Below are 24,447 nucleotides of genomic sequence, written 5' to 3'. Positions count from 1 at the left end.
GCGGCGTTTGGCCTGTGCAGGAGCTGCCCCCACTTATCTTGGGGGTGTGATTTTAAGCCAATTTAATTAAATTGCTTGGCAAGGTTGCAAGGACTCGTCTATTTCAGCTTGAGCCAGGCCTGTTTTGATTTAGTGTTGGCTGATTAGGAATCAGTGGAAACAAACAGCTCAGAAAACAAAATTAGAGGGTGCACGCTAACTTTTGCACCAGATTAAGCTGAATTAAAAACCAATTGAAATGTAATTTTCCTGTCTCAAGCAGCCAAGAAACAAGATAATGCAACCAGTGGCACTTGAAGCTTAAACCTACAGCAGCCAGGATTAGCACAACTGGCTTTTTAATGCCTTCAAACAACAGATTTATCTGAAGGTCTTTTCTCAGACCTCCTCCCATCACCTTCCACACGAAGCTTTGTACAACTCTTTTTATTTGCCTTGAAATGCAGAGCTGGTGTGACCCCAGGATGTGAATCCATGATTTAAAGCAGGCCAGATACTGCACTGTCTCTGTGCTGGAAATAACCACACAGTGAACTGGTTGTGCCCTGCACTCCTACAGTTTGGTCCTGGGCCCTGCTCACTGAAGGGTGTTGCTCTCCTGGCCTGCAGCACCACTCAGGAGCTACCCAGACAAACACAGGGGCATTCCCAGACTGCTTGTCCCCTGCACAGGGACAAGGTGGCAGGGCCCAGCCTGTCTCTGGTGTCACAGCACATGGCATGGGTACAGACTGGCATTGCCTGTGACAAGTCTGGCCAAGACCAAGGCCAAAGGGGGCAAAGCAAAAACACATGGAGGAGGTCAAGGGGGAGGAGTGGTGGCCCATCCATCCCCCTCCTGGGGCATCCAGGTGGGCATGATGAGGGAGCAGGTGGGGATAATGGGGGCTGTCCTGGGAAGAGCCAATTGTGGAGAGGAGCTGGGAGTACGTGGCTCCCTGGGGGAAATAAAAGAGGCATTTGAGGGTGTTGGGGTATGAGAGAGAGTGTTGGGGTAAGTGGTTTTTGGTGTGAGTGGCTGTTTATTTCCTTATACCCTGTGGTGAGGCTGCTGTTGGGCTCTCCTGGCTGTTTGGGGCTGTACTGAGCTCCTGTGTGACCAGCCCTTGAGTGTGTTGATGCACAGCTTGGGTTTAGGGGTCCCTTGATGGTGTCTGGTCTGAAAACATCTCCATTTCTGCTGGGTGGGAGCCTTGTTTTTTTTCTGACAGAAGGTGTCTGAAGGCCAGCTATTGGTTTATTTGTGTGTGGCTGTGGATTTGATTTAGGGGATGCTTAGAAATTACTTTCACCTGTCTCTACTTCCTGTTCACCAGGCACTCTGTACTACCTGCTGGATTTCCAGGAGACCTCATTTCTCAGTTGAACTTGCTCACTTTATGCCTCTGCATCTGACTGTGGGTCTTTCTTAGCTTGGGGTGCTGGTGTAGGAAGCCAAGTTGAGGTGAGAGGCTTGGATGTGGCTGTGTGTCCTTAGGTTAGTCCTTAAACTGATCCTTTTGGGGGCAAGAGACCCTGCCAGGCTTAGGTTCTGAGTCAAAGCAAAACTGAGAGGTCCAGGATCAGAACCATGGGAAGGTGATGTTTCTGCAACGATGGGAAGTTTGTCTGGCTTCCTCATGGGGTTATAGCAGCAGCTGTAATTTTTGTAGCCTGATATTAAGTGGCAGTTTGTGCTGGTATTTAGTTCACTGGCTCAGTTGCAGTGTGTGAGGATCTTACCAAGCCCTGCTTGGGGCCGAGGACCTCCAGCATCTCCCTTGGTGGGAGTGTGGGGTCCCACAGGCTGCTGGTGGGAGTAGGGGGTCCCAGCCCCCTCTGTGGATGGCAGGAGATGTTGCTGGGCAATTGTGACCTGACCCTGCTCTGTCCTGAAGCACAAGAACACGTGAAGACATTCAGCTGGCACCTCTCTCAACCCTGCTGAGATGGAGTTTGGGAAGAACAAGCAGCGCATCAGGAAGTTCAAGAACAAGGGCAAGGATGCAGCTGTGAGTACCCACCTGCCTGTGCCACAACTTTGGGCCACGGGGGTTTGCCTGCTCCCCCTTCTAACAGTTGGAAAGTCTTCTGAAGGCCCAGGGCCCCCAAATATACCTGTATGGGGTGGCAGGGGATGGCTCTGCCAGCTGAGATGCTCAGGTGGCTTTTGAGGTGTGATGTGGGGTTGGCTGGGCTGCAGGGAGTGTGGTGGCCCAGGCAAGGGGGATGGGAGTGTTCTGGGTGGGTGTCTGTGAGCTGGGGAAGGGAGGTGGCTCAGCTGAGCTCTCTGCAGCAGTTATCCCTGCGAGGTGGGGGCTGTCAGGGCAGTCACACCATGGGATCTGTCAGCCTGCTTTAAGCCAGTAGAGGAGAAGAGTGTTTGCCTTTCAAGTTCAGCAAATCTGGTTTTAAAAACATCCACTGGTTGCTGGTTCATCCAACAGTCCATGCCCTTGAGAGGCACAAAGGGAGAGGTTTACTCTGTCCCATCTCGTACATCACCCCCCAGGCCACAGCGAGGACAGCCTGCTGGGTCTCTGTTCTCCTCCTGTGGGAAATGGGGGGCAGGGGGTTGCAGAGATGAGCTCCTCGGGGAATGGGATGATGCAGACATGGGTGGGATGGTGCCCTTGTGCCCTCCAGGCCCTGCGGATGCAGAGGGTGGAGGTGAGCATCGAGCTGCGGAAGGCCAAGAAGGATGAGCAGATCCTGAAGCGCAGAAATATTTCCCTTAATCTGGAGGAGGGGAATCTCTCTCCAGGACAAGACAGACCAAAGGAGGTGAGTGCTGAGTGCTTTGCACCTGGGAAGGGTCAATGCAGTAGGTTTCATCCTCTACTTGGACCACAGCTGGTGACCTGGGTTAAGTAGCTGGTGCCGTTCCTGATTGCCATGGCCGGTGCTGGGGAGTGTTTCAGACTGCCTGGCCTTTTCCTCTGCTGTTTCTCATGGAGATGATGTCCTGCTGGCCTCCCCTGATGGCAGGTAGAACAGGCTGGTGCTCTGGCTCGCTGGGAGCTGGCACAGCTCCTGTCTGGCTCCCTGCACAGCAAGGGGTAATTACTGAGCTCGCAGGCCCATTATGGTGTGTCAGTGACTCTTTCTGTGCTTGATTATAAGCATTAGTTGCCTTGAAGGCTTTTGTGGATTCTCTGCCTCATCTCGAAACTGTTGCATAAAGAGTAGACGTTGCTTAGATATGAAGTGGTGACTGACTCGGGTCTAGACAGCTGATTGACTGCGGAGATGTAACCGAAGGGAGTCCCGGCTCCCTGTCTGATTGTGAATCATTCCCTGTGCCATAGGTTATTCAGCTGTCCTTGGAGCAGATCGCTGAGGCTGTGAACGGGAACAACCCCAAGCTGCAGCTGCTGGCCACGCAGGTCGCCAGGTACGTGCCTGGCTGCCTGTGCCAGGAGGGAGGTGGCTCATGGAGCTGTGGTGGGTCCTGTTGGCAAAAGGCATTTATTCCTGTTTGAGGAGCTCTCTGGAGAGATGGGGAAGGAGTCTGGTGGTAACCCAAACTGCTCTGGAGAACCTCAGCTGGTGCCTGTCCTGTGCCCTGTGTGCCATCCTTCTCTCTGTCAGTCTTGGGCAGTGCTTGTAGCACAGACCTGTGGGGTTGAACCCAACTGAGGGGTTGGCTATGGCCCCCCATTGCTATGCCAGGGATCATGTTGGGTCCTGCAGGAAATCAAGGACCAAGTGCTTGGGCAGGCCAAGGAGAGGAGAGCCTGGCTCTGCAAGGATCTGTGGGACTGTCCTCAGTGGGGTGGGTGCAGGGAGGATCACAGGGTGTCATCACCAATCTAGCAGCAGGGTGATGACCCTCTTCTGAGGGTCCAGAAGAGGTTACATGTTTGTCTTTAGCTGGAAAAAGAGCCTGAAACTTTAAGAGTGAGCTCTGGTGTGTGCAGGGCTGGCCAGTGCTCTGAGCCCAGGAATGGTAAAGCCAGGCTGGAAGAGAACACATTGCATACCTTTTTGTCACTCTCAAACTCCTGCAAGGTGTAGAGCATGGACTATTATCATGGTCCCAGAAGGACGTGTGAGGTACTGCACTCCAACAGACACCCTGCTGTTGCTTCAGCACCTTTAGCTGTGTCTTCCCTCTCTGTGGCAGCCCCTCTGATGAGGGTTTGCTGGGGTGGGATGCTGATCTGTCATCTCTTACAGATGGTGCTTCCCCTGCAAGCCACAACCTCATAGCTGGTTATGGGCTGTGGTGGCACCACACTGGGTCTCTCATGGCAGGCTGTGCTGTGTCCTCTTGCAGGAGACTGCTGTCCAAGCAGAAGGATCCCCCCATCAATCAGATCATTGAGCTGGGCATCATCCCCAGGATGGTGGAATTCCTGACTGGAGCTGACAATACTGCCCTGCAGTTTGAGGCAGCCTGGGCACTGACCAACATCGCCTCTGGCACCTCAGAGCACACCAGGGCAGTAGTGGAGGGAGGTGCCATCCCAGCCCTCATCTCCCTCCTGTCCTCCCCACACATGCACATCAGTGAGCAGTCTGTGTGGGCTCTGGGCAACATTGCAGGTGAGGAAAGGTGTGGGAGCACACAGAGGGACACTGGCAGAGCCAGTGCTGTGGACATAAAGTACTGGTGCTCCCTGCCACAGCCCTCTCTCCCTGCAGCTTTGTGTCCAAGCTGCTGCCCCTGATGAACCTCTTAACCCTTCAGCCCCTTGGTGTGGCCTGGCAGCCTCTGGGATCCTGTGTTGGCTCTGCAAGAGGATTTTGGCCAAAGGCAAGGGTGGGACTCCATCCTGCTTGCAACGGTTTAACCCCCTAATGTGGTCCGTAGGGAGAACAGAATGGGTGGTATCTGGTTTGCCTGCCACCACCCAGCCCTCCTGGCACCCCAGTCTGCCCAGTGAATCCTTCCCACCTGGAAGTGCCTAATGGTGTGTGGCTGGTGGGGGAGCCTGGTCACCCAGCCCTGGCCCTGCAGGTCTGATTGCTGTTTGATATTGACTGTCCTGTGACTTGAGCAGACACAATAACCAACCCTTTGTGTACAGGGGATGGTCCTGTCTACAGAGATGCTCTTATCAATTGTGATGTGATTCCTTCTTTGCTGGCTCTGGTGTCACCTGTAACTCCAGTAAATAACCTTCATTTTCTTGGCTTAACAGCTTTTAATCACTTGGGTGATGGGTGAAGGAAGTCTGTCATCTGCCTTTTACACAACAAGCTGTTTGTATAATTGAATGAGACCCTGCTCTGAACTGCTTTTGTGGCCCTGCCTATGCACTAAGCTGGGCATGTCGAGCTGGCACAGTCTCCAAGTCAATGCGGTATCTTCCAGTCTTGGGTTTCTTATCCAGCTTTGACTATCTCAGGCTAGGAATAAGATGAAACTGGTGCAAGGCAGACTTGCAAATGCATGTGGAAGGGTTGAACTTGCCCTTCAGGCTTCCTCCTGCTGCTTCTTGGGTAGCTCTGAACTGCTAGATTTGTGGCTTACCTCTGCCCTTCTGCAATGGTGCTGCCTCACTGCTTTCTGTCTCTAGGGGAGAAAGGACCCTCACAGAACGGTGTAAGGTGGACTGAGATGCTGTTATGGGCAGTGAGGATCTTACACCTCCCTTGTGTTTCAGGTTGGGTTCCTGAGGAACATCACCTGGACATTGTCCAACCTCTGCAGGAACAAGAACCCCTACCCTCCCCTGGATGCAGTGCACAAGATACTGCCTGTCCTCATCTGCCTCATCCAGCACGAGGACAAGGACGTCATCACTGACTCCTGCTGGGCTGTTTCCTACCTGACTGATGGCTCCAATGACCGAATCCAACTCGTGGTGGACACAGGGGTTCTCCCAAGGCTCGTGGAACTCATGGCCAGCACACACTTGATGATTATGGTAGGGAACTATCAGCAATCTCCATGCTCTGCTCCCTTTATGGAGAAACACCTGAGGAGGGGGAACACACATCTCCTCACTCTCTGTGGCAGCTGTGGTCTGCTGTCCCCTACCCTGAAGTGGTGGCTGCTCACTTGCCAAGCCCCTGCTCTGCCCTGGCCTGCTGTGGCTGGAGACTGGAGAGAGCTGCTTAGAGCAAACAGGAGGACAATAGCTCTGTAAACAAGCAGTGATCACACACAATGCTCTCCTTACCCGAAGGATCAAGCACTTAGTGAGGGATCTTGCTGGACTTTCTGACATGTATCCCCCGAGGTAAGGCCTCTCCTCATCCTCTTTAATCCCTGTCTAGACTCCAGCTCTGCGTGCCATCGGGAATGTGGTGACAGGGACAGACCAGCAGACCCAGGCAGCCATCGATGCCGGTGTCCTGGCTGTCCTGCCCAGCCTCCTGCAGCACACAAAGCCAACCATCCAGAAGGAAGCAGCGTGGACACTCAGTAACATTGCAGCAGGTCCTTCCCAGCAGATCCAACAGATCATCACCTGTGGGTTATTGCCACCTTTGGTGGAGCTGCTGGACAAGGTAAGGGATGGGGCCAGTTCTACTGAGTTCCTGAGGTCTGTGATGCTTCACTTGGGGAGCACTCTGCCCCAAGAGCCATCTGAGCAGGCTGTTCCACAGCTGTTGAGGTCCTTGGAACAGCCACGGCACTCAGACTTTTCAGTACACCTGCAAGAAAACATGTCCTGAAGCTGCTCTTGGCAGCTCTGCCAGGTGTCCTCAAGGGGCTGGGAAAGGGGGGTCAGTCCAAGCTGAGTACAAGGGGCAAAAGGCTGTCCTCACCTCCCACTGATCCTGGAGGGATGCTAAAACTTGGGAATGCCTTCCCTGTGCTGCTTTCCCAGGGTGACTTCAAGGCTCAGAAGGAGGGGGTGTGGGTAGTGGCCAATTTCACAACTGGAGCAACGGTGGATCAGGTGGTGGAGCTCGTCCATTCTGGGGTCCTCAGACCTCTGCTCAACTTGCTCTCATCCAGAGACAGCAAAACTATCCTGATCATCCTGGATACCCTTTCCAATCTCTTCATGGTAAGATCTCTTATCCCTTGAATTCCTTCTCCAAAAGAGCAGCAAGGAGTCAGCCAAATGCTCACATTGTGTGGCTGGGGGTGGGTTTTTTTTCAAGTGAGAGAGACTTCATGTTGTTTAACTTATTTTTGGATAGCCTTGGGTTGTCCAAAGGTCTGGACCCAAGATCCAGTTCCCAAAGTGTCCCTCTCATCTCCTGCCAGCTGGTTTGGTTGGCAGTCAAGCCACTGTCTGTAGTCCCAGCAGGGCCTGCTGTTCCATGGACACCACAGTCATATCCCTGGTATTGGGTAGGGACCATAAATTTAGGGACTGTGATCCTTTGGCTTGTAGATCAGGGCTGTAATTGTAGTATAGACCCTTTCAAACCTGTTACTGATGTTCTGGTTTCCTGATGCTACAGGCAGCTGAGAAGCTGGGAGAGACAGATAAGTTGTGTCTGCTGGTGGAGGAGCTCGGTGGTCTGGAGAAAATTGAAGACTTGCAGAACCATGAGAACAACATGGTCTACAGAGCTGCCCTAAACATCATAGAGAAATACTTTTCTGGGGAGGTATGTGACCCTTTGCTACTTCTCATCTGAAAATATGAACCTGTTATGCACTGGAATGAAGAACAGAGTTTAGGGGTATTGAAATAGGGTTTTGGATGAGACCTTCCCATGACTGGAGTAGCCCTTACAGCTTCTTTTGGCTGCTCTTAAAGGTCTGTAAGAGCTCCAAGTTGTGCCAGCCAATGAGTTGCACAACAGACAGGGATGCCTTGATAGCATCTTGCTGCTGGAATTTAAACTGGCATCAGCTGGAGTTACTGATATGAATACCAAATGTGGAGAAGTTTCCTCCTTCAGAGCTGAGCTGGCTTATCACTATGAATGGAAGCCTCCCACTCAGCTGATAACAGTGCTCAGGTTGCATTTGGATCTACTTGACCCTTCTCATGGTAATGAATCTATGGAAAAAAGAGGATGGGACACCAGCCAGGAGCTGCAAGAGTCCAGTGGCTGTCACAATGCCAGGCTTGGTCCCAGCCTTAGTCTTGTAGATTGGGAAACCTCAGAGAAGAGGCTTAAAGGCCTGGCAAGTCCTGGAGCTGAGGCTCAGCCTGGACATGAGCTGCAGCAGAGAGCAACTGCCTGGTTCAGTCCTCTGCCCAGAGCAGGGTCTGTGGGATGTCCCTGTGCAGGAAGCTCTCCCATACTCCAGTACCTGCCTGAGGGGCTGGATGCTGAGGTAAATCTCTCCTGAGCAGTCCTGGCTTGTTGCTGTTCCAATTTAATTGGAGTTCTTCCACTGCAGCTACTTTTCTTCTCCCCCTGGTGCCTGAGCCCGTGGGTTTGGCTGCTGCTGTGTGGGATGCAGGGGCACTGCAGCTTCAGTGGGCTGTGAGGAGCAGCAGGACTTGCTCTGGCCTCCAAGGGCTCTGTTAAAGTCAAGCTGAGCTTAACAGCTTCTTACAGCATCCAAATACTTGAAACAAGAATAAAACAATAAATTGCTGTAAAAAAGCTTAGGTTTATTCAGATGCAGACCCTGTAACTGACTGATTATCACCTTCCTTCTAGGAAAACTCAGACCTGGAGCCTCAGACTGGTCAGGATGGGCTGTATGATTTCTCAGTGGAGAAGCAAGACTTCAACTTCTGAAGATAAGTCATGGCACAGCACTGGGCTGGTGGGTGAAGGTGCCTGTGAAGAGCTCAGACATCCACTCAGAAGAAGCAGAGATGCTGACTCTTTTAACTTCTGAAACTTGTCAATAAATGCACTTCTGGCTTTGTATTATTGCCTTTGATTATTCCCCCCCCACTTAAAGCTGCTGTTGCAAATGACATGATTTGTCTTTTCCAGTGGCATCTTCAGGCCTTGCAGGAATGTGTTGGAGCTTCTGGGCATGTTTTCTGGGTGGAAACTTTCTAAGAATATCAAGCTGCTGGAAAGCAGCATCTTATGACCCAATCCTTGTGCTGAAACTTTCTAGGCTTGACTTGGAGTGGCTGAAACAGCTCTGAGAAGAAGAGCTCTCTCTTTGGGAAGTGTTTCACCTTTCTGCAGGTACTGTCACCCCTGTATGAGAGAGGAGATGCTTTTGGCAGAGAAGGAACTGAGCCAGGAGAAGGTGGTGGGTCTCTGCCCTTGCTCTGTGTTGCTTCACTTGCCCCAGAAGCTTTGGAGCCTGGATGGGGGAGCTGCTGAGTAAATTCTGGGCCTCTGGCAGGAAAGCTGTGAGGGAGGATAGTGCAGTAGGAATGATTCACCTCTGCTGCAGTTTCCCTGGTGCCCTCCACCAGCTTAGATCCCATGGATCTGGCTCTCCTCAGAGCTGCCCTTTGATTCTGAGGTATTTCAGGTTTCCATGGGGTGTTACTGTCCCTTGTCCTCCCTCTCCCCAAGCCTTCCAGCTGTGATCTCCATCTGCAGGTGAGCAGGAGCTGAGGATGGAGTTGATGTGGCTCTTGAACCTCTTCTGGCCCCTGCTCCATCCCTGCAGTGTTGGGAGAACCTTTGCTCCCCAGGGCTTGAATCATCTCCAAAGCTTTGCTCAGTGCAGGATGAGGGGGGCAGCTTTCTCTCCCTGTTTTGGTGGGCTTGGCTCTTCAAACTGACCCTGGGGTGGGCTCAGGGCTTTGCTTTCTCAGCTGCAGCAGAGGGTGATGTGACAGGCAGCTTAATCTGGAGGGAAAACCTCTTTAGGAAGCAGAAACTCTTCCTCTGCCCTGGCTCTGCTCAGCAGAGATGTTTTTCTCCTGCAGGCCACCCAGGGAATAGGGACTTGTTAGTAAAGTCTGTGCCCTGAGAGGAGCTGTGCAGCCCCAACTGTGGGTACCAGAGCTGAGTATCACTTCTCTGCATTTCAGATCCCAGCATTTTAATATTAGAGTGCTTCTTGGATCCAAAGCTGTGGACTTAAAAATACCATAAAGCAACTGAAACAAGGGCCTGTGAACGATCCTCTGTGCCTGGGGGCTGGTAGGGGGGTGGTGGCTGGGCTGTGTGTGCCTTCCCACTGCTGACAGGGCTGAAGTGGCACCTGGGAATGGTCACATTTCACTGGGTAAAACGAATCTGAGGTCGGTGCTTCCTCAGTGTAAGTGGAGACACAGACCGGAGCTGGCTCTGCATCCCCCCTGACTTTGGATTGTTGTCCTGTGGGGGCATCCTGGGTGGCTTTTCCCACAGCCCCAGGCAGGGCTGTCCCTTTCAGCTGCTGCTCTGCTGGCTGAAAGCAAGATAAAAAGAGAAAAATGGCACCTCTCAGCCCCTGTTCAAGCCCAGACACCCCTCGGCACCCCCAGACAGCCCTATTTGCCTCCATTCCACCCCAGGCATCCCTACTCCCCCAAATTAACTGCATTACTGCAGATTCCATGTTTATTCCCCCCATTCCTTCCTACCCCACCCCTGTATACACCTATCCACCCATTCCAGCCCTTATTCCCCTCAATCCATCCCCATTCCTCTGTATTTCCCCTCATGCCACCCCTCTAAGGCTGCATTTCACCCCCATTCTCCCATACCCCCCCCATGCTCCCCTATCCCCCCCACTCCAGCTCTATTCCTCCCCAATCCCCCCCTTCCCCTGTTTCCCCCCTAATTCCCCCACCCTTCCCCTATTCCCGCCCATTCCTCCATATTTCCTCCTAATCCACCCCCTTTCTCCCATATTCATCCCACCCCATCTCCCTCCACGCCACCCCATCCCACTCCCATCCCCTTCCCACCCCACCCCATCCCATTCCCCCCGCCAGGAGGCGCTATCCCTCCCAACGCCCTCCTGCGCATGCGCCGTACTCCAACTCGCCCTTCTCCGACCTTCCCATCATGGCGCCCGGTCGCGGCCGCGCCGCCGTGCGTGCTGACGTCACGACCCTCCGGCGTGCGCGGGGGCGTGTCGGGGGCGTGGCCAGCGCAGTGCGCGGCCGGGCCGGGCCGGGCGGGCGCGGCGGGTCCGGGTTCGGTGAGGGCTGAGGGGATCGGGGGGCTCGGGGGGCTGAGGCGGCCGAGCCTGTGCCCACCCCCGGCACGCCGCGCCGCCCATCCCGGCATCGTGAGCAGCGGGCGGGCCCCCATGGCGGGGGAGCGCGGGGCCGCCGGTTGAGCTCGGCGCCGCCGCCGCGTTCTCCTCCTCCTTATTCTCCTCTGGCTGCTGCAGGCGCGATGTCGAATCCCGGTACCCGCCGGAACGGATCCAGCATCAAGATCCGCCTCACAGGTAACGGGGCGGCGGCGGGGCCGTGTGTGTGTGGCCGGGCCCGGGTCCCCCCCGCCTCGCCCCCTGCCCGGCCTGGCGGGCCGAGCTCCCAGCCTGGCTGAACTTTTATCCTGCGTTTTTCGGTTCCGCTTCCACCCCCGTGGCCCGGCGGAGCCTCTCTTGGTTCTCATGTATTTATATTTTTTCCTGCCCTCCCTCCCCGGTATGGGGTGCTTGAGTCCCCCTTGAAGTGGCATAAATTTGTCACTGTCTCCCCGTCGTTTTCCAGCAGGGCAGGACACGCTGCAGCTTCCTGGGATCCTTTGTGCACCTTCACCCCCCGCACACACCCTGACCCTTCATGGGGTCTGCTCTGCCCTCTCCCAACTGGGGGGGTCCCTGTGATACCCCCCTGTTCCCTTCTCCGTCATGGGGTGTCCTCTGCACCTTCCCTGTGTGGGGGTCTCTCTGCCACCCCTTCCCCCCTCCCAGCCCTTTCTTGGGGTCTCCTCTGCCCCTTCCCCCGTGGGGTCCCCCCCTGTGACATCCCCACACAGACCAGGCCATCCTGCCCCTTCCTGGGGGCTCTTTCCCACCCTCCCCCATGGAGGTGTCCCTGTGTCCCCCCTTCAGCCATCCAGACCGCCCTGCCCCTCCCTGGGCTCTCCTGCCCCTTTCCCAGGAGGATTCCCAAGGCCACCTCTCCCATGGGCTGGCTTTCAGCAAAGCCTTTCATAATTTGCCTCACTTAATTCTTCATTAATAACCCCCCCAGCCTTCTGTGTGCCAAGGAGGATAACTCACTTCTTAACGAGAAAACATTCATTTATTTACTCTTGGCTTTTTTTTTTAAGCGTGATTTATTATTTTCCCTCCTTTCTCCTGACCTGCTCTCACCTGGCAGGTTGTTCATTCAGCTCTGGGAGCTCCTTGTCCGTGCAGGAGGTGACACCCAGAGCTCTGTGCGTGTCCTGCCTCCCTCAGAGGCCTCTGGATAAACCACTTTATGTTGTGCCCTGAAAGATCCGCATTAAGCCCTTTGGAAGCTGCTCCTGTCGGTGCCGAGCCTGCTCCTTTAATGGGAAGAGACACAGCTCCTGCTTGTTGAGGCTGCTGTGTGAATTATTAAAAAATAAGGTCCAGTCTGGTCTTTCAAAGGCAACAAGTGGATGGTTGGAGGTCTCTGGGGCTGCAGGAGCCAAAAGTGCTGCTCTGGGTGACTGGCATTGATCCCTAGAACAGGATCTCGTGTCTGTGGGTGCACAAAGCGTTGGCAAATAATGAGAAAACGGTGCTGGTTAAACTGCAGTTACAGGTTAACTTGCTCCTGGCACGTAACACACTCAATCAGAGGCAAAATAAAATAAAACCCCTGGTGTTCTTTTAATCCTTTTGATTCTGTGCTGCTTGTGCTTCAGAAGACCAAAGTTTGGGAGGATAATGTAAATCTGAAAATCCTTTTCTTGGCCATGAGAAGGCTGGAAATATTTTTAGGTTGTATGGGTGATGTTTGATCTGAAATGAGTTTTGTGGTGATGTGTACCAAATGTCAGCTCAGTCATTAATGTGGCTTATTTTTATGCAAGTCAGTCAATAAAAATGTGAGTTAAGTAACTTAGACCGTGGTCATAGCCCTTCTGAGCTGGAGGAGATAATTTAAATAACAGAGAGAAGCTGTTGGGTTTAATTTTAAAGGCTGAATGCTGCAGCAAAATGCTTTTTTACTTTCAGCATGCACCAGCCTTCTCTCTGAGCTGGGAACATTTCCTGGAAGAGTCTGTAGTTTCAGTTTATTGAGCAACTTGGTGGATTTATATTTTATTGCTCTCCATTTTTTAACCGTATTGAAGGAATCTCCTGCTTGCTCAAACACATCTTCTGTTTTTACAAGCAGGAAACCTGGGTGGTGTGACAAAAATTGCTGTATTTAATCAACAAATAAATTGCTCTGGGAGAGGTTGAGCTCTGGAATTGTTGGGCAATGCCGAGTTCTTGGCTGGGCTGGGACTGGGTGCTGACTTACCTGTTTCCAATCCCTGCAGCCAGCCTGGCTGTTGGTTTCTCATTTCTCTGGCTGTTGGGGGGTTTGAGCAGATTTGAATCAAGACAGAGAACTTTTTTTTGTTATGATTTATTACCTGCCTTGTGTTTCCTGTGATTAGAAACCCTCTAAGTTTTGCAGTACTGAAAATAGCTGGGTAAATACCACTCAGGCTGAGGGTGCCTGGGAGCATCACTGTGGGAGTGGGAAGGGAGCAGGGGTTGAATCTCTCATGATTTTTTAAAGATACAATCTTTTCCCTTCATATACTGGACAGGTATTTATGTTAGCAGGTTATTTGTGTGAATATACCTGAAATTCTGGATGCTCTGGTGATTACCAGGAGTGATGATTACCAGGAGTGATCTCCCAAGTTAATGTCAGTCCTAGCCTGAAGCAAATCAAAATGAAGTAAAAATGGCAAATAATGCATTAATGTGTGGAAATATTAAAAATACATCAGCAGCAATGAATTGGATGGAGGTTAAAATGACTTTGTGTCCTGTGCATCACAAACGTGCTGATCTCCTGTTGTATCTCAGTTCCTCCAAAAGACTATTCCTCTCATTTCCACTGAAACCTTCCCTGCTGGTGATGGAGGAGCCAGAGACACTCATGGCTTTGTCTCCTGCCCTTTGGAGCAGTTCTAGGCAAAGTAAAGTAAAACAAGAACAAGGGGGGCTCAAGCTCTGCCAGGGGAAATTAAAGTTGGAGATCAGAAAAAACTTCTTTGCAGAGAGAGTGCTCAGGCATTGGAATGGGCTGCCCAGAGAGGGGGTGGATTCCCCATCCCTGGAGATTTTTAACCTGAGCTTGGCCGTGGCACTGAGTGCCATGATCTGGTAAAGGGACTGGAGTTGGACCAAGGGTCGGACTTGATGATCTTGGAGGGGTTTTCCAACCCAATCCATTCTGTGGATGTGGCACTGAGTGAGAATCCACCACGTCTTGATCCAACCCCACTGTGATCACCAGCCCAGGGCACTCTGTGCCCTGGGCTGGTGATCACAGTGGGGTTGGATCAAGGGTTGGACTTGCTGATCTCAGAGGTCTTTTCCACCCAATCAATGGTCCTGTGGTCTCTTCCTGTCTGTGTTGTCATCAGTGGTGGATTTTCCAACACCAGGATAGGAAAAATCAAATGACACTGTGAGTTCATGTGCTCCCCAAGTCAGCTCAGGATCTGCTGGGCCAGGGCAACTTCCTGGAGAACGTGTCCCTTTTTATCCATGTGCTTCTCTGAGACCTCTGTTTGCTGCTGCAGTCGCAGCTCCCTGGGAGGTTCCAGAGGGTTGATCATCCCCAAGGCTCACACGTGTCTTGGTCACACTCTTGTGTCACCCACAAGCACTGGTGGGACGTGCAGTCTCGTTGTGCTGGGTGTCAGACAGGCCTGTTCAGGCAGCTTCCAGGCAAGGATTACAGATGGAATGGGAAAGGCCATGAAGAAATGGACTAAACATGGAACTTTTCTACCAGAAAATCTGCAAGTTGTGTTCTGGCTTCATCGGTTCTGGCTCAGCTGAGGTGTTAAAAGCTGGCTGGGCTTCTGGAGCCACTGTGGAACTGAGGAAAGATTGGGAAGGAAAAGGCATTAGTTGAGACTTTATGGATCACTTCCTGGCTGGAGCAGGAAAGGGGGCAGACCTCCTGTGTGTGGTCAGATGGCTGTGTCAGGGACTGATGGCAAAACAGTTCCTTTAACAGAGAAGTTGGAGTCAGTGTAACAGGAGAACACAAATAATCATCTCTAAGCACATCCCTCAGCTGCAGTTCAGATCCCTCAAGGGCGTAAAAACACTTTTCTTCTCAGAAAACCTGGCCTGGGAAGGCTCTGGGCTGCAGGTGGTGGCAGTTTGGGAAGAGCAGTGTAGGTGAGAATCCTCCCAGGTGTGGTGTCAGAAGCATCAGGGAGGAGTGAGGAAGATGATGGTGAAGCAGGTGAGGTGAGAGGAAGAGCTGGAGGAGATTTGTGAGTGATAAGTTTGATGCTGTGGGGAAGGTGGTGCTGATTGGCAGCAGCGAAGAAAGGGAAGGAGGAAGAGAAGTGACACAGGTGAGTGTCCTGCACACACTTCCAGTTCACTGTGGTCAGCAAAGCTTAGGGAAGGCCCAGCCACACAACCTGACCAGTTGGTAACTGGTGGCTCTGGGACTTTGTGCATTTGTAATTGAAGGAATCTGTAATGGAATAGTGACTTTGAGTAGAAGATAAAACATTACATTGCCTTAAGAGCAGTGATCATTTAGGATTGTTACAGAGTCACAGACTAAAATGTGTCCCCAATGTCAGGATGTTTTGCTTCCCTTTCATGGCTAAATGCATCGATCAATGCAGCAGAGTGAACTAATCAATAGCAACACTAATGTTGGTGACCTGGACACTTTGATGTGCCGTGTTCACAAACAGTGAATATCTGTGCAGGATCCCTCTGTCAGGCATGGCAGATACATCTTAGGGTGGCTGCAGTTTGTGTGGTTGGACACCAGAACGAGCACAGGTTCGGGTGAGGAGCACTGGGGCAGGAGGGCAGGAACACCCGGCTGCTCATCCCACCCTCCAGGGCAGCTGGACTGTAATGTCCAGCCAGTTTTGTGCCGTGGGGAATACGCTGGGAAGTGGCGGTTGAGCAGCTCCAAATGTGTTTGTTTTTTGCGTGGCAGTCTGGGAGGAGCCGAAATCCACAGCTCGGTGTTTTGTCCTGTGAGGATTTTCCCTGCCCTGTGTCCGTGGGGAGCCGGTGCCGGCTGTGGTTGGAGCTCGACACGGGGCTTGGCCACAGATTTCCTGTGTGATGATGCTGAGCAAGACGCTTCATCTGCCTCTGCCTCCCTTCCCCATTTGCCCTGGGAGGCATCAGAGTTCTCGTCAAGGTGAATTAGTGCCTGTGTAACTATTTAGAAAAAAAATAAATAGAATGTTGCTTTCACGGAGGAAGTGGAGAGCACTTTGCAGCCGGCCAGCTGGCATTTGGGGGTGCCAGAGTGGGAATCCAAAGAGCAGCCTCTTCCTCTGGGCAGGCTGTGGGGAGCAAATCTCCTGTTTTGTTTCTCCCAGTAAGTCAAAGCTGTGCCAGCACCATTGTCCTGGTGGAAGTGAATTTAATCACCAAAAGGAGTTTGTTTGAATATCCCCTCAGGCGGGAAAAGTAGAAACAATAACTACTCTATTCCTAACTTGAAACTTTCTTTTGTCAAATTGAATGTCTTCATATAAAGAAATGCAATTTGGGATATGGTTGTGCAGTTCACGATTTCTTTTTTATTCCGTAATACCCCCCAGTCTAAGGACAGTTTTCTCATCCATTTCCTGGAACAGCTTTATCACATTTCTAAAATTTGTAGCATCATCCTTTCTCTTTGTGTTTCAAAATCAATCATCAGTTCTGGACTAACACAAGCAGTGTTTGATTTCTCAGTCAGGAAGCTGATTTTACACCACAGTGTTCTCTGTGCTGGTACTGAAACTTCATTGAGAGCAACTCAAACTGGCACTGTAAGAAAAGACCAACAAGACCCTCTCAGTTGTTTCTGAATTTCTGTAGGTTTGGTAGTGGGTCACAGAATGAAGAAGTACTGCTTGAAAATGCCATCCCTGTGTGTGTGTTTTGGAGGTTTACTTGGATTGCTGCCCAACTTGAAGCAGGTCCAGTTGAAATGCTTAGAGTTGGATTACTCTGGTTGGGTTACTTGCTGCTATTTATGGTTCTCCAGTAACTACTCACTCTGCTGCCAGGTTGGTTTGGGCTCTCTCGGTGGAGGCAGCGTGATAGGGCAGAGGGGTTTGGGGAGGATGTGATGAAACTGGTTGTCTGGGTGTGATGATTAGGTAGGTGCACAGCAGAGCAACTCAATTAATTAAGACCTGAGAGAAGAGAATATTAAAAAAAAGGGTAGAAGAGATGTTCCATCTGTCATCTTTCTCCCTAAGTTAGGAATTGAACCTTTTTTTTCCCCCCGTTATGATTCCTCTGGAAATAGTCAAAATATTACTGTGAGAAGGACTGAAGTTTGGAATATAATTGCAAGCTTTTACCTGTGTCAGGGCTTACATAATTTTGATGGAAACAGATGCTGATCTATTCTCCCAGAGTGAAATAAAGCATTACTGGAAATGGTTTGTTCTTTCCTGTGCCGACAGTTGCCAGGGCACAAAGAGTTGGTGAGATCTTGAGTCTCGAGGTACTTGTTGACAACCACCGTGTGTGGGTCTGTTCAGGTTTCACAACAGTCCTCAGTGCTTTGCCATCCCACAATGATCCTTTGGCAGTGAGGGCAGCACTTTGTTTATCAACCTCCAGCCCTTTTTACCTTGGTATCATCTCACCTTCTCTGGCATGTCTGTTGGCAAACCTGGAGTTAATCCTGTGGGGATTAACACAGAGCATTTCTCAGGTGGGGAGGGAGCTGCTGCTCTGGGACTGTGGTGTTTCAGGTGCTTACAAATGAGTTCCTGCAATGCCACTCAAGGCGTTATCTCCTTCCTGGTCTGCTGACCCTCGTTGCCAAAAATTTGTCACCTGCCGTGAGAAAACTGATGGAAGAAAACCTGTGGTCACCCTTGAGCTGCTTCAGTGCCAGTTCAGCTTCCCGTGAGAGTCTGGCTGGAGGATTTATACAAAGATGCTGAACAGTGACGAGCTGAGGTATGTGCATGTTGGGAGTTTGGGGACAGATAAAGACAGAAGTGATTTCTTAAACCATGCAGCAAGTGCGTATGTATCAATTTAAAAATATTTATTTAAGTATCGATGTAATGTTAAAAGAAAGCTGCAGATATGTTTGCTCAAAGGGAGTCAGTAGGTTCGTGACAGGTTAAGATGCTGCGTGTGTTTCAAGTTTGTTTCACATCTCTTTGAAGGGAAATTCAATACTTTGTGACAGGGGGTCCCTCGGGATATTTTACTGTTTTCCATCTAATTGTGAAAGTCATGAAATGTAAAGGGAAGACATAGCACAAGTGCTGAAAGCTTTTCTTTCACATGTTCTCTTATGAACTGGCAGTTACATGGTGAATATTTGGGGGTGTAGGAGCTGGATATAAATCTGATGATGCTCTAGCTGAATTGGCAGAGTAAGCATCCATGCTGTTTTAGAGAGAATCTCTCCACAGGGCTGTAATAGCTTGATGCCTTCCTCTTCAGTAAGTCATTTTTGTCAAGTTAAAGGCCAAAATTCAAACTGGCTTGTTGTCAAGGACACTGAGCACAGCAGGCAAAAATCCCCAAGGCTACCCAATTCACGGCATAGACAGATAAAGCTGGCAGAGCCTGCTCTCCACTTTCCTGGGGGTTTTTTGGAGGATAGTGGGCACTATTCCGCATACTGATACAATTTAACAGTAAGTATTTAAATGGAAGGTTTGTTCGTCTGTTTGTGGGTAAAACAATCCATTATTGTTTGTGATGCCAGAATAATGCACAATCCCGGCAGCGAGCGATGGGGCTGCCCTCGGTGTGGCCATTCCAGCGGCGCTGCCCTCGGCGCGGCCGTTCTGCCCTCGGCGCGGCCGTTCTGCCCTCGGCGCGGCCGTTCTGCCCTCGGCGCGGCCGTTCTGCCCTCGGCGCGGCCATTCCAGCCGTTCTGCCCTCGGCGCGGCCATTCCAGCCGTTCTGCCCTCGGCGCGGCCATTCCAGCCGTTCTGCCCTCGGCGCGGCCGTTCTGCCCTCGGCACATCTGGAGGGATTGTCCCTGGCAGGGCAGTGGCTCCAGGGAGTCCCAGCCCCGTGTGTGGCTCTGTGTGGGTTAAATTTTTAATCCTAAACCGTAAGCAACGAGACTGGAGAAGGGACTGGAGCACAAGTGCTGTGGGGAGAGGCTGAGGGAGCTGGGGGTGTTTAGCCTGGAGAAGAGGAGGCTCAGAGGTGACCTCAGCACTGTCTGGAACTGCCTGAAGGGAAGTTCTGGCCAGGTGGGGGGCTGGTCTCTTCTCCTAGGCACTCAGCAATAGGACAAGGGGGCATGACGGACTCAAGGTCTGCCAGGGGAAATTGAAGTTGGAGAGCAGAAAAAACTTCTTTGCAGAGAGAGTGCTCAGGCATTGGAGTGGGTGGATTCTCTGTCCCTGGAGGTGTTTAAGAGGAGACTGGATGTGGCACTGAGTGAGAATCCACCACGTCTTGATCCAACCCCACTATGATCACCAGCCCAGGGCACTCCGTGATCACAGTGGGGTTGGATCAAGGGTTGGATTGATGATCTCGGAGGTCTCTTCCAACCCAAGTGATTCCATGATTCTATGAAAATCCCATGGAACTGGACGTCTGTAACAGCTTCCCACTGTCCCCTCTGGGTCCTGATTCCCTCCCCGGGCTGTGCAGCAGCGAGTTTAGGAGTGAAGGCTGTGCTAAACCACACTATTAACTTCAAGTATTATTGACCAGGAGTGTTGTGTGTCCCTGAATGTCCTCACTAATGCACAGTTTTACCCGTGATTGGTTTTTCTGAATGGTGGATGTTTCTCTCCCAGCCCATTATGGAGAAGTCCTGCTGAAGAAAATAAAATTTGTTTCTTTTTCCTTCATAGGCAACCTGGTATTATGTTTCTATTGCAGTAGATTTTGCTTTCATAGGTGACCAGTAGTAGATAAAGAAATATTTTTGGTAGGATTTAATCTTTTTTCTTTTAAGTTGTTGAGATCTTTTTAGATACATTCCATTATTTGCGGTAAAATGGCATTTTTGGATGAGTGAATTAGGAAAAAGTGTTTTATTGACCTTTACATATGTTTACATTTTTGTCTTCCTTCAAAATCTGCCTATTTCCTCTAATAATTAGACTAAAATAAAATGCATAAGTTCTTACCAATTTAAAGTCTCCTTATTTATTTCACAAAATAGCAAATTAAATCTGCATGTATTAAAAATCCATGTTTCTAATTAATCTCCCTGGTGTTTCCAGGACACTGTATTAAAAACTCTTCTTCGTACTTTTCTCCTGGAAGTAAAGGTTAAAACTCCACTGAAGACAGTTGCCTTTTTATTTATATTTAAAAATAATTTATTTATTTTGGCAACTCCTGACATCAGCCTGAACTTTCTTTTCCATGGTGCTCACCCCCGGATGTGGTTTGTGTTGCATCCCCAAAGCCAACCAGACATTACAGTGGAAAATTCAGTCCCTGTGTCAGTGTTTTTACATCCTTTAGTACACGGGGTGTTTGACCCAAAAAGTTTATTGGAAAGGAAACATCTTTTGAAATGCACGTGCTTTGTTTTCCTGGAGAGCAAAAGGAAAGAGAAAACCAAAACTAGACAGAAAATGAACTGAGTGTATGGATTGTGCTGTTGCTTTAATGTATTATTTTTGACTATTCAAGTGCAGAATTGAAAAAAATGAGGAATTTCATTTTTATTCAGTCTTGCAGTGACTGATGCCCTTTCAGGGGAATCCTTGTCCTTCATCCTTGCAGCTGGTGTGTTTTGGTTCTTTGCCATGTGCAGACATTTTTGTAAACTTCACTTTAAACTGTGGATTAAAATGGAGAGGTGTCATATTCTGCAATTATAAGTCTAATTAGCAGACACCTTTCTGCTGAAAGGGTTTTTTTTAACAGTGTCAGGAAGAGGATCCGTTAATTTGGTAAAATTTTGAGTCCAGAACTGAGTGAATGTAAGGTAAAGGTCTGATGTCAGCCTCTGAAAGAGCAATTGGGTGAACTTTCTGGGCTGTAGAAAAGCCATTTCCTTCAGAGCTGTGTATTCCAAGGAGCTTCAGAGCATATTCCAAGGAATTCCAAGCAGTGTCTCTGGTATCTCTTTCTTAACCACATCTGCAGACAGGTCAGAGTCGGGCTGAGTCTGCAGTGGGCACGTTCATACCTCATGTCTCTGTAAATACCCTGCTGAACACACCAGAGACAGCAGGAATGGCCTGGTGGAAAAATAATGCCTGAGATGTTGTGGCTTTTGGAATTCTGTGTATCTGATTTTTCACCTCTCAGCTGTTTCTTACCTGAAGTGTTTTTATGCCATGATCAGCTGATGTGATTAACCCACCCCTGAAATTGTTTTTACCAGAGTGAAAACTCTTCTGTGAGGTCTCCCTTGCACAGAGCAGTGAATTGAGGTGAGGTTAAAAGGCAGAAGTGAATTTGGAGAGCCCAGAGGGTGGTTCCAGCTTGGAACATGGTGTGGTCCCTCAGCCTGGGAATGTTCTGGAGCCAGAGAAGGGCTCCAGTGGTGAGTTCAGGCTTTAATGACTTTATACAACTTGGTCCTTGTGTGATGTAACCAAGTTGTGTGATGTAACCAGACTCAGATTTAAGTCTCTTGCCTCTTTTCCCAGAGATCCTGTCATTCCATCAATAATCCAGCATTAAATTTGCCTCTTGGAAAAGCCCAGGCTGTAGCCCAGGAATGTGTCTGGCTCTTTGTAAGGCTGACTCCTGCATATTGGGCAATAATTAACTAAAATATAGTATGTTACATTTACAGCTAATGTGCTGTAATAGGAACACCTACATCTTTTATTCCTTTTTTCCAAGATTTTTTTAAGAAATTGAATGTTAATATTTTTTTTCCTGTGTGTCTGTTGCAGCACAATAAATGAGCACAGGTAAGAGGCAGCTGGGCAGGCTGACACCAACCTGCACCCCCTGGATCTGCTCAGGGTGATGGAATCAGCTCCAGGAATTGTGCTGTCACCAGCTCTTAGCACTGCTCTGACACAGCCTAGAAGCAGACAAAAGAAACATGTAAATAGGTGCTTTTCTTTGTTGTGTTCTTTAGTTGAAAATGAAATACCTCCTTGCAGTTAAAGGTCTGTCTGGTAATAGGATGAATAACACCTCAGTGTGACCCAGCAGCTTGGCTTGGAACTTCCACTCACAGTCATTGCTTTTACAATGTTTTTATTTGTGCAATCAGAGAAGTAATTGGACTTGTCTACAAATAATGTTTTGATAAACCTCAATAGAAATTAGCAAACCAGTCATGAAATGGGATTTATAAAAAGTCGCTTGGGAAAATGTGTTGTAAGAAGTCTGCAATTCAAGGCATTTCCTTCACAGGATGCTTATCAAGTCTGCATGTGCTACTTCCAAATGCAACTAGAACGTAGATGAGAGCTATTTTTGATAGAAAGGGGGAAAAAAAAAGAAAATAAAGCCCAGTTGGAAAGTAGTAACAAGTTTTTTTTCTCATTGCCTTAGGATGTAAATCCTGCAAGTGTGCAGAGAGAAAACAGACTTTGAAACAGCCGAAGAGAACAGATTTATCTGTGATGTTTGAGATGATGGTGGTAGTGCAAACGTGATTGAAATAGTCATTGTAGGAGTGGTGAGTAAATACACCAGAAGCCTTTGGATAAGCTGACTTGCTCTGCTAGTCCATATGCCAAGTAAAGGCAAAATGTCCTGCTTGTTTCTGGGATGTTCCTCCCCAGGGCAGCGCTGCAGGTTTGAGGATTGCTGTGCTCCCCAATGCCAGTGCACAGCTCTTCTTCTTTTGTGTCCTGGCCGTGGCTGCCCCGGCCTCCTCTGGGCTGGTGGAGTTAGGATGTTGCAAGACTGAGGGGAAATGATCAAGCAAATATTTTAGGTGGACTTATTCTAGATTAATCAGGTTTTTAGTGGCTTTTTTTTTGGTGTTTCACAGATCAGCAGTGAAGCCTGGCACGTGGAATCTGTTTACAGAGGATAAACTTAGGGACAAGCTTAATCTTCTTTCTAGAGTACAAAATTACTGGGCTGAAAAGGGATCTCACCTGTCATTCTGCTCTGACTAATTTTTGGCTCTTCATCTGATTTCAGTCACATTTGATAAAGGCAGAGATGTTGAGCATGCCAGGACTCCAGGACTCGTGGAGATGAGTAGCTTGGTAGGACAAATGCACACTCCCATGGTGTGACAGAGGAGGCAAGGAGGGTGCCCAGTGCTGGTCCCAGACCTGTGGACAGGAGATGTGAAAGGAACAACCTGGGAGAGGAACTCTCGAGGTACAAAGGGGAGAGACATACATTAATTAAGTAGGTAAATGAAGATTCATGGACTGCACAGCTGCAGTCAGAGTGTTCTGGTTTTTTGTTGGTTTATTTTTTCCTCCAGAATTTAACAACATTCAGGTGACTTTATCAAGCACCTGTAATAACACTCCCTATATGTTTGTTTTGACTTAAGGGGTTTGTTTTGCCTCTTAACCCGGCTGAAATTGTGTGTTAATTCCTTACACAAAGCCTCAGCTGTGCCCTGTGAGCACGTCCCTTCCAGCATCAGCCACTGCATCAGCCTCCTACTGGCATTTTTTAATTAAAAGAACAGCACTATCACTTCAAATTAGTGCCACACAGCTTATTGGAGGAAGGAGTGAAATGGTGTTTAAAGGTTTTTCTCCCATGCAAATTTTTTATTAAAATTTGCTCTCTTTTGGTTTTATCTGGTGGTTTGTCATTCAGTGCTTGGGCAATATCTGATTTTGAGGTGTGTGAGTCCTCTTAGTGATGTGAATGCAAATAAAAGGCTGACTTTTAATATCTTGACTATTTGATAAACAAGAATTACCTTCTTAATAAAAACAAAACAACAGACATTATATTATTTTATGCTTCCCACAAAGCAGGATATCAGCCTGTTTTTCAAGTGCATTCCCTGTGTGGAGAAGGTAGTGAAGAAATAGATATTTCTGGGAGCTTCTGTGCCATGAACTGTGAAGAGCTGGTTTTTGTAATCCTGTTCAGTGAAATTGTTAGGCCTCTGTTATACTAAATTACTGTGAGAGCAAGGAACACATCCAGGAGGAGAGAGCCCTGGTGTGAATGTTCCTCATACAGCATTTCATTTTATGTGGAATATTAACACTGTTAACCATCCATGCAAAATGTAGTGTATTGAATCTATTTAATCAATTTAAAGTGGAAAGCAAACGTCTTAGGCTTTGACTGAACCAGCTGTTCTCATGTATTGGTTTTATAGATATTAAATTTGGGATTTTGGATGTGTTAATATAGTAGCTTGATAGGAACTTTTTGTTTAAGAGGACTCTCTTAATTTTTTTGTTGCAGGATCCTGCATCCAAGTGGTGTCACTTGCATAAAATCCTGTCTGAATATGAAGCACATACATTAAGGTTGCATAGGAAGAGGCATCATCTTTTCCTTCAAGCTCCAGTTTATTTATGTAATACCTTTGAGCAGGGTATCTTGGAGCTGTGGTGGGGCTATAATTTATTGATATAATGGACACTGACATTTTGTACAAGGAAAACAGCAACCAGCTGCTGTTGCAGGCAAAGTGATGGATGTGTAATGTGGAGAAAATTGTGACCAAACAT

The 24,447-nt window shown here is 49.3% G+C and overlaps 2 protein-coding genes across 3 annotated transcripts in view; both read left to right on the top strand.

Annotated features, from left to right (window-relative positions):
* The first annotated feature begins 1,928 nt into the window (after positions 1-1,928).
* Positions 1,929-8,592, top strand: KPNA7 (karyopherin subunit alpha 7). Its single transcript, XM_071570988.1, has 10 exons — positions 1,929-1,991; positions 2,626-2,763; positions 3,288-3,373; positions 4,259-4,527; positions 5,013-5,095; positions 5,592-5,855; positions 6,208-6,441; positions 6,765-6,947; positions 7,351-7,500; positions 8,512-8,592. Exons 1-10 carry the CDS (start codon positions 1,929-1,931, stop codon positions 8,590-8,592), a joined length of 1,551 nt encoding a protein of 516 aa, XP_071427089.1.
* Positions 8,593-10,866: 2,274 nt separating this feature from the next.
* SMURF1 (SMAD specific E3 ubiquitin protein ligase 1) overlaps positions 10,867-24,447 on the top strand; it is a 49,043-nt gene continuing 35,462 nt past the window's right edge. For both annotated transcript variants that reach the window (XM_071570875.1, XM_071570874.1), the window contains exon 1: positions 10,867-11,158. In XM_071570875.1, coding sequence (XP_071426976.1) covers positions 11,104-11,158 — 55 coding nt within the window. In that variant the 5' untranslated portion in view covers positions 10,867-11,103. The remainder of the gene's footprint in view (positions 11,159-24,447) is intronic.

This window comes from Pithys albifrons, chromosome 16, assembly GCF_047495875.1.
Source record: "Pithys albifrons albifrons isolate INPA30051 chromosome 16, PitAlb_v1, whole genome shotgun sequence".
NCBI classification, from domain to species: Eukaryota; Metazoa; Chordata; class Aves; order Passeriformes; family Thamnophilidae; genus Pithys; species Pithys albifrons.
Note: the sequence above shows the minus strand (reverse complement) of the source record. Positions and strands in the feature narration are given on the sequence as shown.

What these genes read in the sequence shown, in the direction of transcription:
- KPNA7 (XM_071570988.1), top strand. Translation starts at nt 1,929, where the DNA reads ATGGAGTTTGGGAAGAACAAGCAGCGCATCAGGAAGTTCAAGAACAAG. An exon ending in ACAAGGGCAAGGATGCAGCT is followed by an intron (nt 1,992 to 2,625) that starts GTGAGTACCCAC and finishes TGTGCCCTCCAG; the next exon opens with GCCCTGCGGATGCAGAGGGT. An exon ending in AGAAATACTTTTCTGGGGAG is followed by an intron (nt 7,501 to 8,511) that starts GTATGTGACCCT and finishes CCTTCCTTCTAG; the next exon opens with GAAAACTCAGACCTGGAGCC.